Here is a 12,862-nt window from a genome sequence, read left to right on the forward strand (position 1 = left end):
AAAACACTGTTTAGGTTTTTTTTTATATAAAACAGTTATTGTCTCTGCTGACATGTCAATAACGATTTTGTATATTGATTTGTCCATCAACTATGTTCATAAGAAATGACAATTGAAAATAAACTTGCTTTAAGTATATGCCAAGTTCCAAAAATCCGTTTTACAATCAAGAAAATAAATTTCTAGCTCTCGAGTCTTTTACAAATAAGAAGCTTGTCTTTACCAATGCTTGTCTTTTGATCCCGAGTTGCTTGGTAACCAGATCTCTTACTTGTTTACACAGGAAATCGGATCGACGAGAGAAGGCTCAACCGGAACTGATGATCAAGGGAACTGAAGCCGCCGGTGCCTTTCGGAGATCGGAGGACTACGAAGGAATCACAAATTGGAAGGTAAGTTTTTAAAGGGAAAACGGGAACTGAGGTTTTCTAAGGGAATCGGGAACAGAAGCTAGCGGAAGGAATTCCAGACGGGAGGGAAGCGGAACCAAAAGAAAGGGACTGAATCAGACGGGTCTCAGATGCCAAACAGGAACACTCGCGGTGATGCTGTTGCACTACGCGAAGCGTCACTGTGAGCGAGGGCAGGGTATTTATAGTCTTTGCTTGGGCGTTCCTTTACCTGCTCACGTGTATTCAGGAAACCGTTCAAAATGTGAGAGTGAAAAGGCTCTTGTATTAAGTTCTACACGTGCATAAAACTTGAACAGTAACAATCATTGCTAGCTGCAAGAAAATGTACCAACAGACATTGCTAGCTACAAATGAATCACTAGCAGTACTTGCCACACAATAAACAGTACTTGCCACACAATACGAGAACATGCATAATTAAAGGGATTAACTTGCAATGGCAAAAGAACCCATGACACCCTCACGGGTAAGTAGCGCGCTTTACAAGTACTCTGATTGATTGATTGATAAAAGTATCAGTTGCTGTCTCCTTCAGATATGGCCGCAGTGCTTGCCGCACTATTGTAACCTCCACTGCGCTGTCGAGCAGCGTTAATGTCCATGTCAGGTTCCGAAGCTGTGTTCTCACTAGCCGTGGCATACCTTACGGTTAACGCAGCAACTTTCTTTTTCTGAAAATGAAGGCATTAACGTGGCAAGTCGTCCTGCTTGCCTTTACCATCAGAGGGGCGGGGCTGCTCACGTCCTTCTGGGGCACTCCGACCCCTTCTGTGTTCTCCGCCACCGGCTTGTGTGCCCGATGTTTCCTCTGAAGAACAACGAGAACGTTGCTCAGGTACCTGAAATCTATACGAAGACCTAATTCTTGCGTGGTCGCACAAATCATAAGTGCGCTCAGTAGACACTGGTATCAGCGCGGCCGGACGCGACCCCCGCTCCTATTGCTGCTTCCTCTGTTTTTTATTCTTCAAATTCTGTTTTGGAAAATTTGGACGGTCGTCTTTAGTAGACTTTGCCATCTGAGTCTGCGGTTGAGTTGCCGTTTTAGCAAAAGGCTTAACACCCAAACTATTGCGGCCAATGGTCTTATAAGCCTCCGCAATAATTCTTGGTAACGCTCGGGGTTTGTCGACGACTGGGACAAGGCGCAAAGCATTCGACACCTGAAAGTTAACCGCATCTCCCTTTACATTACAAAAGATGAGATCAGCAACTACGTCAAACACTCCAAAGAGCCTCATTCCCAACTCGACAGCCGCCTCCGGACTGTGCTCATCCTGAACACGCTTGATCACAGAGGGCAAGACAGTCATAGACGGCGTGCCACAACACTTCGCATATACTGCTGCAAATACTTTACCCCAATTCTCACAATCTGTTACCTCTGGCAATAAGTCTTTCTGAAAACTAATTGTGAGAATCCTGTGTTTTTCCACAGGAGTGGTATTAGGAAACACTGCTTCCAGTTGGTCAAATTTCTAAGCAAGCCAATAAGGCATTTCGTACTTAGTTTGGGGGTGCTTTCCCATTACCGAATTAACCGAATTAACGATGACGGGACTAATCAGCATCCCGGCCGGTCCAACTTGTTGCGCTGCAAGAAACATAATGAACTAAAGCCCTATGTACCCCAACAAAAGAGGTATAAAGTTGACACAAGTCGTCAATCGGGGCATTGAGATAACGTGGATATGGTGTGAACCCGGCTAAGACTGGCAAAGTGGCCCCAGGAATTGACAAGGGACCTAACCGAAACGGAGTTACGGTGTGGGGGAGGGTGCCATTAAACCAAACACGATGCTGCCATGCCGAAATTGGAATCTCTTGTGTACTATATGGAGTATAGTTCATAGGAATCGCTGTGTGAGTGTATGTTTGGAACATATCCTCATCTGCATTTATTGCAGGAAACGTAACCCAAGAGTAGAAAAGCTCAAAGGGGAACACTGAATCAGCACTCACCACAAAGATAACAGACATACCATCGTCTTGTACTCCAAACTGCATCAGATGACGCCGGAGCGCTGCCCGACTATGCTGAGCTATATCAATATCACATATAAGGCTATGGAGAAGAAAAACTATTTATATAAATTGCAGCACAAAAAGGGTAGTTATTCAAAACATGAACCTTTTTATAAATCTCAAGCTTGAATTAACCTATAACACATTCGTATAGGTAGGTTAATCCGTCACGCCTGTTAACCGGAAACAGTGGTGAGGGTATTGTGATACAGATACAAGCACTAATCAAGACGTTGGGCGCCATGTTGCGGGGATTCTGCTCATGCACAGAACTATGCACAGGAAACCAGGACCTCAGTGTATTGTGGTGTACCAAAAACCCACCTCAGTGCACAGAACCCCTATCCAACTAGCATCAGTGTCTCATTCATTCTCCGTACTACAGAAAAGCTACCAATGATTAGACAACCCAGAACAAGTGACTTTGGGACCTCTCAGGAATAGTGGGTATCAAGAACACTCTTTCATTTTTATTCTCATAAATGTCCGCAATGTGAGTAATCAGAGACAAGGTATAGTTTAAAATGTTTATTTCAACTACGTGCTCTAAGATGCAGTATATTTGCTAACATAAGTAAAAATATGCAAAAAATCAATACAATCAGCATTGTTACAGTTCCATAAAATACAAAGGGAGAAATCATATTATAATGATAGTGGAACCAGGTCTATAGCGCCTTGTGTACCACCCTCCCCTTGCTAGGTATTATAATAATAGAGGATCTCAAGGTTAAAACGGGGACAGCATACCTCCAAAGTCAGGTGAAGTGAATCACATCCCAGATCAGCACAGCTCTTTGTCGATGGAAAGGTTTTTTTCCAAGTGTTAGTCTCATGCATGCAGTGCAATATCAAAAGCACCTGAGTTTCAGAAATGAGCAGCTGTGTTTGTGTTGTGTCTAGAGCGTGGGCCGATCAACCTGCATCAACAGCATACATTGTTATTTTAACCTTGAACACTTTGTGCAGACTTGAGGTCGCAGTGTGAGTCCAGAGATGTGAAAAACAGATCATTCTCATGTGAAGGAAAAGCAAGCAGGTTGTCTTTATAAAAACAGAGACATGTAGTGTCATGTGCAAAAGCAGCAAAATGGCGTTTGAGCAACTAACTCACTTATACTGATATAGCAATGTGTAGAGGCAGAATCGTATTCATCCCTACACTTTTACAGGTAGCATGAACAGTAACACTTGGATGTTTTTCTTTGTAACTCTTCATCGCTAAATAAAAACCACCAGTGTTTCTTTTCTTTTATTCCATATTGCGCTAGTCTCCTGGTGGATTTCCTGTTATATCACGTTGTTTTTTCTATGTGTAGCGAAGTGAACAATCACTCGGAACAGACACTTTTATTATTCTACAAATCTTTGGTTTTCTTCTTTTCTTCTAGTCGAGTCTTCATTCATCTGGTATTTGAATATCCCACAAAATAATATATTTGTTCCTGTAATTCCTTCATCTCACAATAACTGCACTGTTCTGCTCCTGTCTATGTCCTCAGATGAGTCAATATTATTGTTAATGTTCTTAATTTTTTTCTGAATTCACTGCATCTCTAGGAATTATTCTAAGTGAGTTAAATGAAGGTGTGTGTTCGCTGAGGTTATGTAGGATCAGAAATTGATAAAAGCTAGTCACACTTTTACTACACTTGTAAGGTTTACCCCAGGTATGTTCACAATTGACAAAATCACTTCGGACATTCATTGCAATGCCCTTTTTTACTCTGTGTGTGTTAGTTGATGTATTCGTAGGTTTAATAACTGACAGAAGACATTCACACATTCACTGCACCTGAAAGGATTTTTCTCTGTGCATTAACTGATGAATCCTTAACGCGAAAGATTTCCTAAAGGTACTTCTACACTCACTACAGTTGTACGGTATTTACAGAGTGTGTGTAAGCTGATGTCTACATAGGCTTGATAATTGACTACATTTCTTCTCACATTCATTACATTTGAAGGCTTTTCTTCTGTGTGTGTTCGCTGATGCCTGCTTAGGAGTGATAATGGACTGCAGCTTTTCAAGCATGCATAGCATTTAAAAGATTATTTTCCCCTTTGTGAGCTCGCTGATGATTTCTTAATGCTGAAGAGTAAGTAAAACTACTGCCACATTCTTGCAATGGTATGTTTTTTCCCCTGTGTGTGCTCTCTGATGTGTGTGGAGGTTTGATAGATCCCTAAAGCTACTTCCACATTCACCGCAATGGTATGGTTTTTCCTCAGTGTGTATTCGTTGATGTCTCCGGAGGTCTGTTAACCGACTGAAGCTCTGCACACATTCCTTGCAATGGTATGGTTTTTCCCCTGTGTGTGTTTTCTGATGTGTTTGGAGATGTGCTAACCGACTGAAGCTCTGCACACATTCACTGCAATGGTGTGGTTTTTCCCCTGTGTGTATTCTCTGATGTCTGTGGAGGTCTGTATTTCGACTGAAGCTCTTTACACATTCACTGCAATGGTATGGTTTTTCCCCTGTGTGTGTTCTCTGATGTGTGTGGAGGTTTGATAGATCCCTAAAGCTACTTCCACATTCACCGCAATGGTATGGTTTTTCCTCAGTGTGTATTCGTTGATGTCTCCAGAGGCCTGTTAACTGACTGAAGCTCTTTACACATTCACCACAATGGTATGGTTTTTCCCCTGTGTGTGTTCGCTGATGTGTTTGGAGATGTGCTAACCGACTGAAGCTCTGCACACATTCACTGCAATGGTATGGTTTTTCCCCTGTGTGTATTCTCTGATGTCTGTGGAGGCCAGTATTTTGACTGAAGCTCTTCACACATTCGCTGCAGTGGTAAGGTTTTTCCCCTGTGTGTGTTCGCTGATGTGTTTGGAGTTCTGTTAACGTACTGAAACTCTTCACACATTCACTGCAATTGTATGTTTTTTCCCCTGTTTGTATTCTCTGATGTCTGCGGAGGTGTGATAATTGACTGAAGCTCTTTACACATTCGTTGCAATGGTATGGTTTTTCCCCTGTGTGTGTTCGCTGATGTGTTTGGAGTTCTTGTAACCGACTGAAGCTCTTCACACATTCACTGCAATCGTATGGTTTTTCCCCTGTGTGTATTTTCTGATGTACGTGTAGCTGTGAAATCTGATTGAAGTTCTTTGCACATTCCTTGCAATGGTATGGTTTTTCCCCTGTGTGTGTTCGCTGATGTGTTTGGAGTTCTGCTAACGTACTGAAACTCTTGGCACATTCACTGCAATGGTATGGTTTTTCCCCTGTGTGTATTCTCTGATGTCTGTGGAGATTTGCAATTTTATTGAAGCTCTTTACACATTCCTTGCAATGGTATGCTTTTTCCCCTGTGTGTATTCTCTGATGTGTGTGGAGGTTTGGAATTTGACTGAAGCTCTTTACACATTCATTGGAATGGTATGGTTTTTCCCCTGTTTGTATTCGCTGATGCTCTTTTATGGTTTCTAATTGGCTAAAGTTCTTGACATATTCAGTGGAATTGCATGATTTTTTTCCTGACCGTGTTTCCTGAAGGGTCAGCATAGTTAATAAACTACTTACTTGCGTTATTTTCACATTCCCTGTATGTGTGTTATATTTTGATTTCCGATTTAACAATAAAATACAAGACTCACTAAATACCTGCCCCATTCATAATATCAGTAAGGCTTCCTTGTGGTTGATTGCATCTTTAGATTGGATAATGGCTTTGCATGCTTGCGGGTAAAGCTTAATCTTCCTTCCGGTAGGTGCAAATTGGGACAATACTCTGTACTTCAGAGAGCAGATCTCCGCTTTCCTTTAGCCTTCAGTTGTTAGGCTCCACTTCGTTGAGCTTTTCCCTGGTGCCTGCGGTTTGGCTAGAAAGAGTTAAGAATACACCTAGAGCAGTGAATGCTGGTCTGTTGCCAGTTTAGATAGTGAAGCACTGCTCTAGCCATATCATGATGGTGAAGCGACTCGTAATGTGTACAGCTACTCCAAAGAGTGTCCCGGGGCAAAGCACAGGTCAGAAAAGAAAGTAAATCCGGTTGTTTCAAATATGGACAAAAAGCCAAGTGTTCAACCTTTTTTTAAACATTATCATGTTACTAACAGCTCAAAGCTGAAGAGGGAGTTTGTTCCAAGCTATGGATCCCATACCGGCCTCATGATCAAAGCTGGTGTTGGACGCTTGTTTATACAGCAGGTGGTTTGTCAGTTTTGTTGCCTTAATTTTGTTGAGGTCATTTCTTCGTCTTGGGGTGTCGAGGTGCAGAGCTCAGACTCGGACACTCACTGAATTGCCTTTGACTGCGTCTTCCGGGATCTGTCTTCTGCCTCTGATGCATTGATGTTTTTGGAGCTCCTAATTTTTGGTAATTACATTTTTGCAGGTTTGATGTGTTATCTTCATTATTCATAATCAATCCGTGCATTTAAGGCTTATTTTCTGTTGGATGTAAAGAAATGTAATATTACTAAATGCAAATGTAATACAATGTGAATACACAATATTTAACCAGCTGGATAAAGCATCTCTTCTCTACCATATTTGAAATTTAGTAAGGAACATTTTACCATACATGGATATTTCATTAAAACTGTGGTTGAACATGTCACATCTTATTTACTTCTGAGAAGGCAGTGATTTACCATTGTTCAGAGTAAATTACTACGGAAAGGGCAGCTACAGAGCACTCATGTGCTACAGGTACAGTTTTGGGTAGATACACATGGACAAGATTTCATTTAAACAGAACAGATTGTGGAAAAAGAGAGGAATCAGGAAGCGCTGCCGTTAATTCAGTTTCAGGAAGTATCTACCTTAGGTAGCTCTTCAGGAAGAGTATAACAAAGGTAACTCTTCAGGAAGTGTATAACAAAGGTAACTCTTTATGAACTGTATAACAAAGGTAACTCTTCAGGAAGTATATATGACAAAGGTAACTCCAGACATCTTTTTCCACAATGCTTTCCTGTTCACACTGGATCAGCTCAAATGCCAACTGCCACCTTTACCTTGCTTATTACTAAAGATAGGGGTCCCTGTTTACACAGAGTGGTCACTCCTTGACAACAAGGGAGATGTCTTCAGTCTTCTAGTCAGTATAGAATGTCGAAGGTCCAAGAGTTTCATTTCAGAGTTTCGTTCCAGGATAATCTAAAGTCCTGGGGACACAGCACCTATCTTTATACTAAGAAAATGGGCTGGATTACCCACTAGGTCCCTCCTATGGGTACACCTGGGAAGGAGGTGGTTACACCCCTTACCCTTTGTCCAGTATTGCGCCAGAGCGGGGCTGGAGTGCCCCAGCAACTGGTTTGAACCGGGCTATGCATGGAGCATCTTGTGTGCCCCAGGCAGTGTCTGGAAAAGCATTGTTCCATTCAACCCACACTGCCCTAATACACTACAGGCTGTCTGGGGATGTCCTAGCACCTTCCTCGACAGGAAACCCATTGTCCAGGCCTCCCTTGCTGGAGTTTCGTCCAGCAGCAGGAGGTCAGACTCGTGTCTGTGGCAGCAGCATCCATTTTGTGATGCTGAAGCTCTGTTTAACTCTAACCGGGTAAAGCAGTAACATACGTGTCTTTTCCCTCTAGAAGGGTGGAATGCTACCCCCGCCGCCGGAATTGGTGGGAGGGGGTAGTATTCCAAAGTGTTTGACACCTTACACCACATGTTTTGATAAAGCCACACCAAAGTTAGCATTTAACCGCGAGGATTATAATGCACTTAAGAGTATATGGTATGGCTGTATCATAGAACAGCTATAAGGGCATGGTTCTGAAAGCTGCAGAGGGGCTCAGCTCATGCTAGGGCACCCTCTCACATAAAAACAAGCACTCTGCCTCGAGAATTGTCGAGGCCTACCATGGGAGTGACTTATAGGTGCATATGTGTCTATATATAAAGGTAGATATAGGTATACTGTATCTAAATAAGGGGTGATTACACCACCTTACTCAAGCTGAGTGATCAACCTGTGGTGTCAGTTTGGATGGCCAGCCAGGGGTGGCATAATACATGCTTCAGCCCATGGTAGGCCTTGGATGCACCTATGCCCTGGGGACCTATGGTACACTACACAGGGGCTCACAGAGGTGACCCAATACCCAATCTGGTATGTACCTAAAGTACATGGAGTCCATTTTATAGGGAGAGCAGCTAGCCTGTGGCCCTGAATAGCAGGATCCCAGGCCAACTAAGACGAAAACCAGCAAAGCACAAGGCAAAAAGTTGGGGTAAGCATATAGTCAGATATCCACCTTCCTACATCCAGTGTCTTCACAGTGTTGGAAATTATCAATTTTATCAACAGCATAATATTAACTCACCAGTGCTGTGGCTTGCAGTCATAAGGCCATTATGAACGGACTAAGTTGTGTGCCAGAATGCCTGTGAATAGTTTAGCAAGAATGTTTGGAAGGGAGATTGGTCTCATGTTGAGCAGGCCTAGGGGGTTTGCCAGGGCCTGTGAATAACTGTTATTACTGTTTCTCTCTTGGTGTCAGTGGGCTTGTCTGTGTCCTCAGCTCTTTCAACAATGTTTGAAAACAAAACTAGTCAGATGATAGCTGCCAGGTGTACATGTTTTGCACGTGCAGAATCACACACTAGTAACTGTAGTGCATGCTTGATTCACCTTGTCACTTTGTGAGCAAGTGAGCATTCACAGACCCCAATCTGGCTTTTTCTGACACTGGAAACATAAGAAGAGTTTCACTTCAACTTCAACAAAATGCTGGAGTAACTCTCTTTCCAGGGTAGGAAGAGAAATGGATCACCCTCTAAACGTGGTGGCGAGTAGTGCTATACGGTTCATAGCACCATTTATCTAGGGAAAACTGGGGAAATGGTCCAATGCACTGGGAAAATGGCATGTGATGACAATGTGACATGACATTTCCACTAAACCTGCTTTTACACTTTTTTTGAGCTGTCTGTGTTCAGTTTATCAAGGCCCAGGGTTTAGTTTCAAGTCAAGAGATAGTGCAGGATTAGACTAATTATAATGTCATAGATACCAACAAATGCCTTTAACACGTATGCCTTTACCCTGCAATGCCTTAAACACGTATGCCTTTACCACGTAACATCTTTACCATGCATATGCCTTGACCATGCATAATGAAGGATTTACAAAAATGGCCCTGCCAGTAAAGGGCGGGTGCCCTTGAGCCCATCCAGGGCACCCACATGATCAATGTTGAGGGCCCCCAAAGTCCCCATGACGCCAGCGGGACCCAGTATTGTTCCTACCCGTAGGGAGCAGCTTAAAATACTGTGCTCTACGGGCAGGAACAATTATTTCATGTTCATGGGGAGTGTAAGTTATAGTTAGCCCAGGTAACTATAACTGCTCAGTTTCTACGGTTTTGAGTATGTAAAATCTGAACCTAAGTAAACGTCTCTGTAACCTTTGTTTTTTTCTGTGTATTTCTAAGTTTTTTGATGCTATTTCCTACCTATAACGTCTCTGTAAACTAGTTTTTTTTTTCAGTGAAAATATCTCTCTCTTTCTCTCTCTCTCTCTCTGTCTCTCTCTCTCTCTCTCTCTCTCTCTCTATATATATATATATATATATATATATATATATATATATTACCTACTGGCGGTCGCCAGTAGGTAGTTATAGTTAGGATTTTTTTCCATAGGAAATCCGCAACATTCTATTGGAAATAACTTTGGCGCCGGTGGACGAATCTTCGGGAATTTCTCAAAGAAGATTGCCCGCTCTGCTCTGCTCCTTCCCTGAAAGTTTGGGGGGAATTCGTCAAGCAGGGGCCGAGATAAAAGGGGGGTCCCAAAACATGTTTTCCCCATGTTAATTTCCATAGGGCGGTTGGACTCACTTTTAGCCCGAACGGCTGAATGGATTTCCACCAAACTTGGCAAAACTGTAGGGACTGGTAGCCCGATGTGCCTTTGCTATGTCTCAAGATATGTGCTCCAGTGGATTTTGAGTAATTTAGGTTAAAAAATATATATATATCTATAGCCGCGCCCCGGTACGCGCACCGGGGAGCGCTCCGGGCGCGCCACGCGACTTGCGCACGGAAAGCTGATTGGCTCTCGGGTGTCTGTAAACATTCGAAACAGTCCGGAGCGGCCGCCATCTTGTGTCTCGGTAGGATCGAGACACAAGAGGTGGCAAAAACAAAAGGGGAAATGACCATAAGGGGGCAGGGTAGACCCCCCTGACCCCCTAGGTTTGATGTGGGGGCTATTAAAGGTCCCCGCAGGGCAATTTTTTTTTTTAAAAATCCGATTTTCGCGGGGGGAGCGCCCGGTACGCGCACCGGGGAGCGTACTTTGGTGAAAAATAGTGAAAAAAGTTAGTGTTAAATAATTATTTTGAGTGATCAGAGGTAGGGTAGCTGAGAAAAGAGCTTTTGGGTTCTGTGGCTGATTTAGGTACCTATAAGAACATCCCACACATATCCATATGCACACACCCCACACACACCCACACACACCTCACACACCCACACCTCCACTCACACCCAAACACCATACACACCCACACCCACACACACACCTTACACACCCACACCCCCTCCCACACACCCCACACACCCACACCCACACACACCTCCCCCCCACACAGACACACCCCACACATCCCCTACACACCCCCCCCCACACATGGGGAAAACCCAGTGAAACAGTAAAATAATAATTTAAAGTGCTTAGAGGTAGGGTAGCTCTGAATAGAGTTGTTGTGTTGTGTGGGTGATTTAAGATACCATTTCAACTCAGGAAACTGCCTAACAAGGGGCCTTTACAGAAACTTCCCGCCATTACACGAAGGGACTGGAGGAAATTCAGTCACGATGCCTTCAGTCAAGCCCTAGAACAGGACCCCCCAAAGCTTAGCGACAATTTGGTGGAGGCGCACAAGATGTATGAAGAATGGGTTCAAGGTGCGCTGGACAATGTAGCCCCGTGGACGCACAAACCCACGGCACAAAGCTTGAAATCTGCTCCGTGGTTCACTGCTGAGCTACGTGCCACAAAAACCAAATGTAAAACCTGGGAGCGTAGATGGAGAGTGGATTACGCCCCCTCATTACGCGAAGCCTACAAGAGCGAACTTAGAGTCTACCATAGTCAGATCAGGAAATCTAAAAGAGAGTACTATAACAACAGGATAGACCATGCTGAGAATACAACGAAAGAGCTCTTTATGATCCTGAAGGAACTCTCCGCCCCTCCCGCGAGTTCTGGGGAAGTCCCACCCTCGACTCAGTCATGCAATGAGATCGCAGACTTCTTTATAGGGAAAGTAGAAAAGATCTATGCTTCGTTTCAGGCTAATTCAGATGCGACGATTTTGCCCGACCCTAACTCCGGTAATAAGGACAGGAATGAACTTAGGAAATTTGTGGTTCCCCAAACTGAGGAGCTTATCAATACCCTAATGGACATTCACTCGGGCTCTCCCCTAGATATGGTACCTGCGAGAATTCTTCGTAATCATCTCCCCCGGGTGGCGAGGCATATAGGCAATATGGCCTCGCTTTCCTTTGAAGAATGTCTAGTTCCGGATAGCTGGAAACTGGCCCAAGTCGTCCCAATAAAGAAGAAAGCCCACATAAGCATAGCGCAACTAGACAACCTAAGACCAATCTCCCTTCTCCCCTACTGTGCGAAGGTAGTAGAAAAACTGGCTAACCGACAGTTGGTAAGCTTCATGGAGGAAAACTTGCTCTTGCACACGTCTCAATCGGGTTTCAGAGCTAAACACTCGACTGAGACCGCCCTCCTCCTATCAACAGAATTGCTGCGGAGCAAGGCGGACGAAGGTCACACGGCCGCACTGGTCCTATTGGACTTAAGTGCGGCGTTTGACACCGTATCGCATCCCGTACTACTGGACCGATTGAGTGAAAAGGGAATAACTGGTCCTGCTTATGAGTGGCTGGTATCCTTTCTTAAGAACAGGAGATTTCAAGTGCATTGCCCACCATACAAATCCAGTGTAAGGTGTCTCAGGCAAGGGGTTCCACAGGGCTCTATTCTGAGCCCTACATTATTCAATCTTTACATGGAACCCCTTGCCAAACTGGTGGAGTCATATGGTGTGGCAATAGTCTCCTATGCAGATGATACACAACTGGTGATCAATCTGTCCCGTGATCCAGTTGTGGATGCTGAGAATTTCTCGGCTTGCCTTGTGGCACTTGATGGATGGATGAAACAGAACTGTCTCCGCCTTAATGGTAACAAGACGGAAGTTCTTGTTGTTGGTCCATGTCCTTCCATCTGGACCTCTGCCTGGTGGCCCACTGAACTGGGTTCTGTCCCGGTTCCAGTGGACACAGTTAAGAATCTTGGCTTTCTTCTGGACTCCAACCTAGCCTATACCAATCATGTGGGTAAGGTTGCGGGAAAATGCTACGGACTCCTGAAGGTCCTAAGGAAAATCCTGGACCTATTGCCCCCGAGCTCCAGAAAAACTA

At 44.0% G+C, this 12,862-nt stretch overlaps 1 protein-coding gene across 1 annotated transcript in view; it reads right to left on the reverse strand.

The window, feature by feature from the left end:
• Nucleotides 1–2,951: 2,951 nt before the first annotated feature.
• Nucleotides 2,952–12,862, reverse strand: part of LOC144806622 (uncharacterized) — a 114,495-nt gene continuing 104,584 nt past the window's right edge. The window contains exon 2 of the mRNA XM_078672945.1: nt 2,952–6,844. Coding sequence (XP_078529071.1) covers nt 4,525–6,063 — 1,539 coding nt within the window. The 5' untranslated portion in view covers nt 6,064–6,844 and the 3' untranslated portion in view covers nt 2,952–4,524. The remainder of the gene's footprint in view (nt 6,845–12,862) is intronic.

This window comes from Lissotriton helveticus (assembly GCF_964261635.1).
Source record: "Lissotriton helveticus chromosome 1_1 unlocalized genomic scaffold, aLisHel1.1 SUPER_1_unloc_90, whole genome shotgun sequence".
NCBI lineage: Eukaryota > Metazoa > Chordata > Amphibia > Caudata > Salamandridae > Lissotriton > Lissotriton helveticus.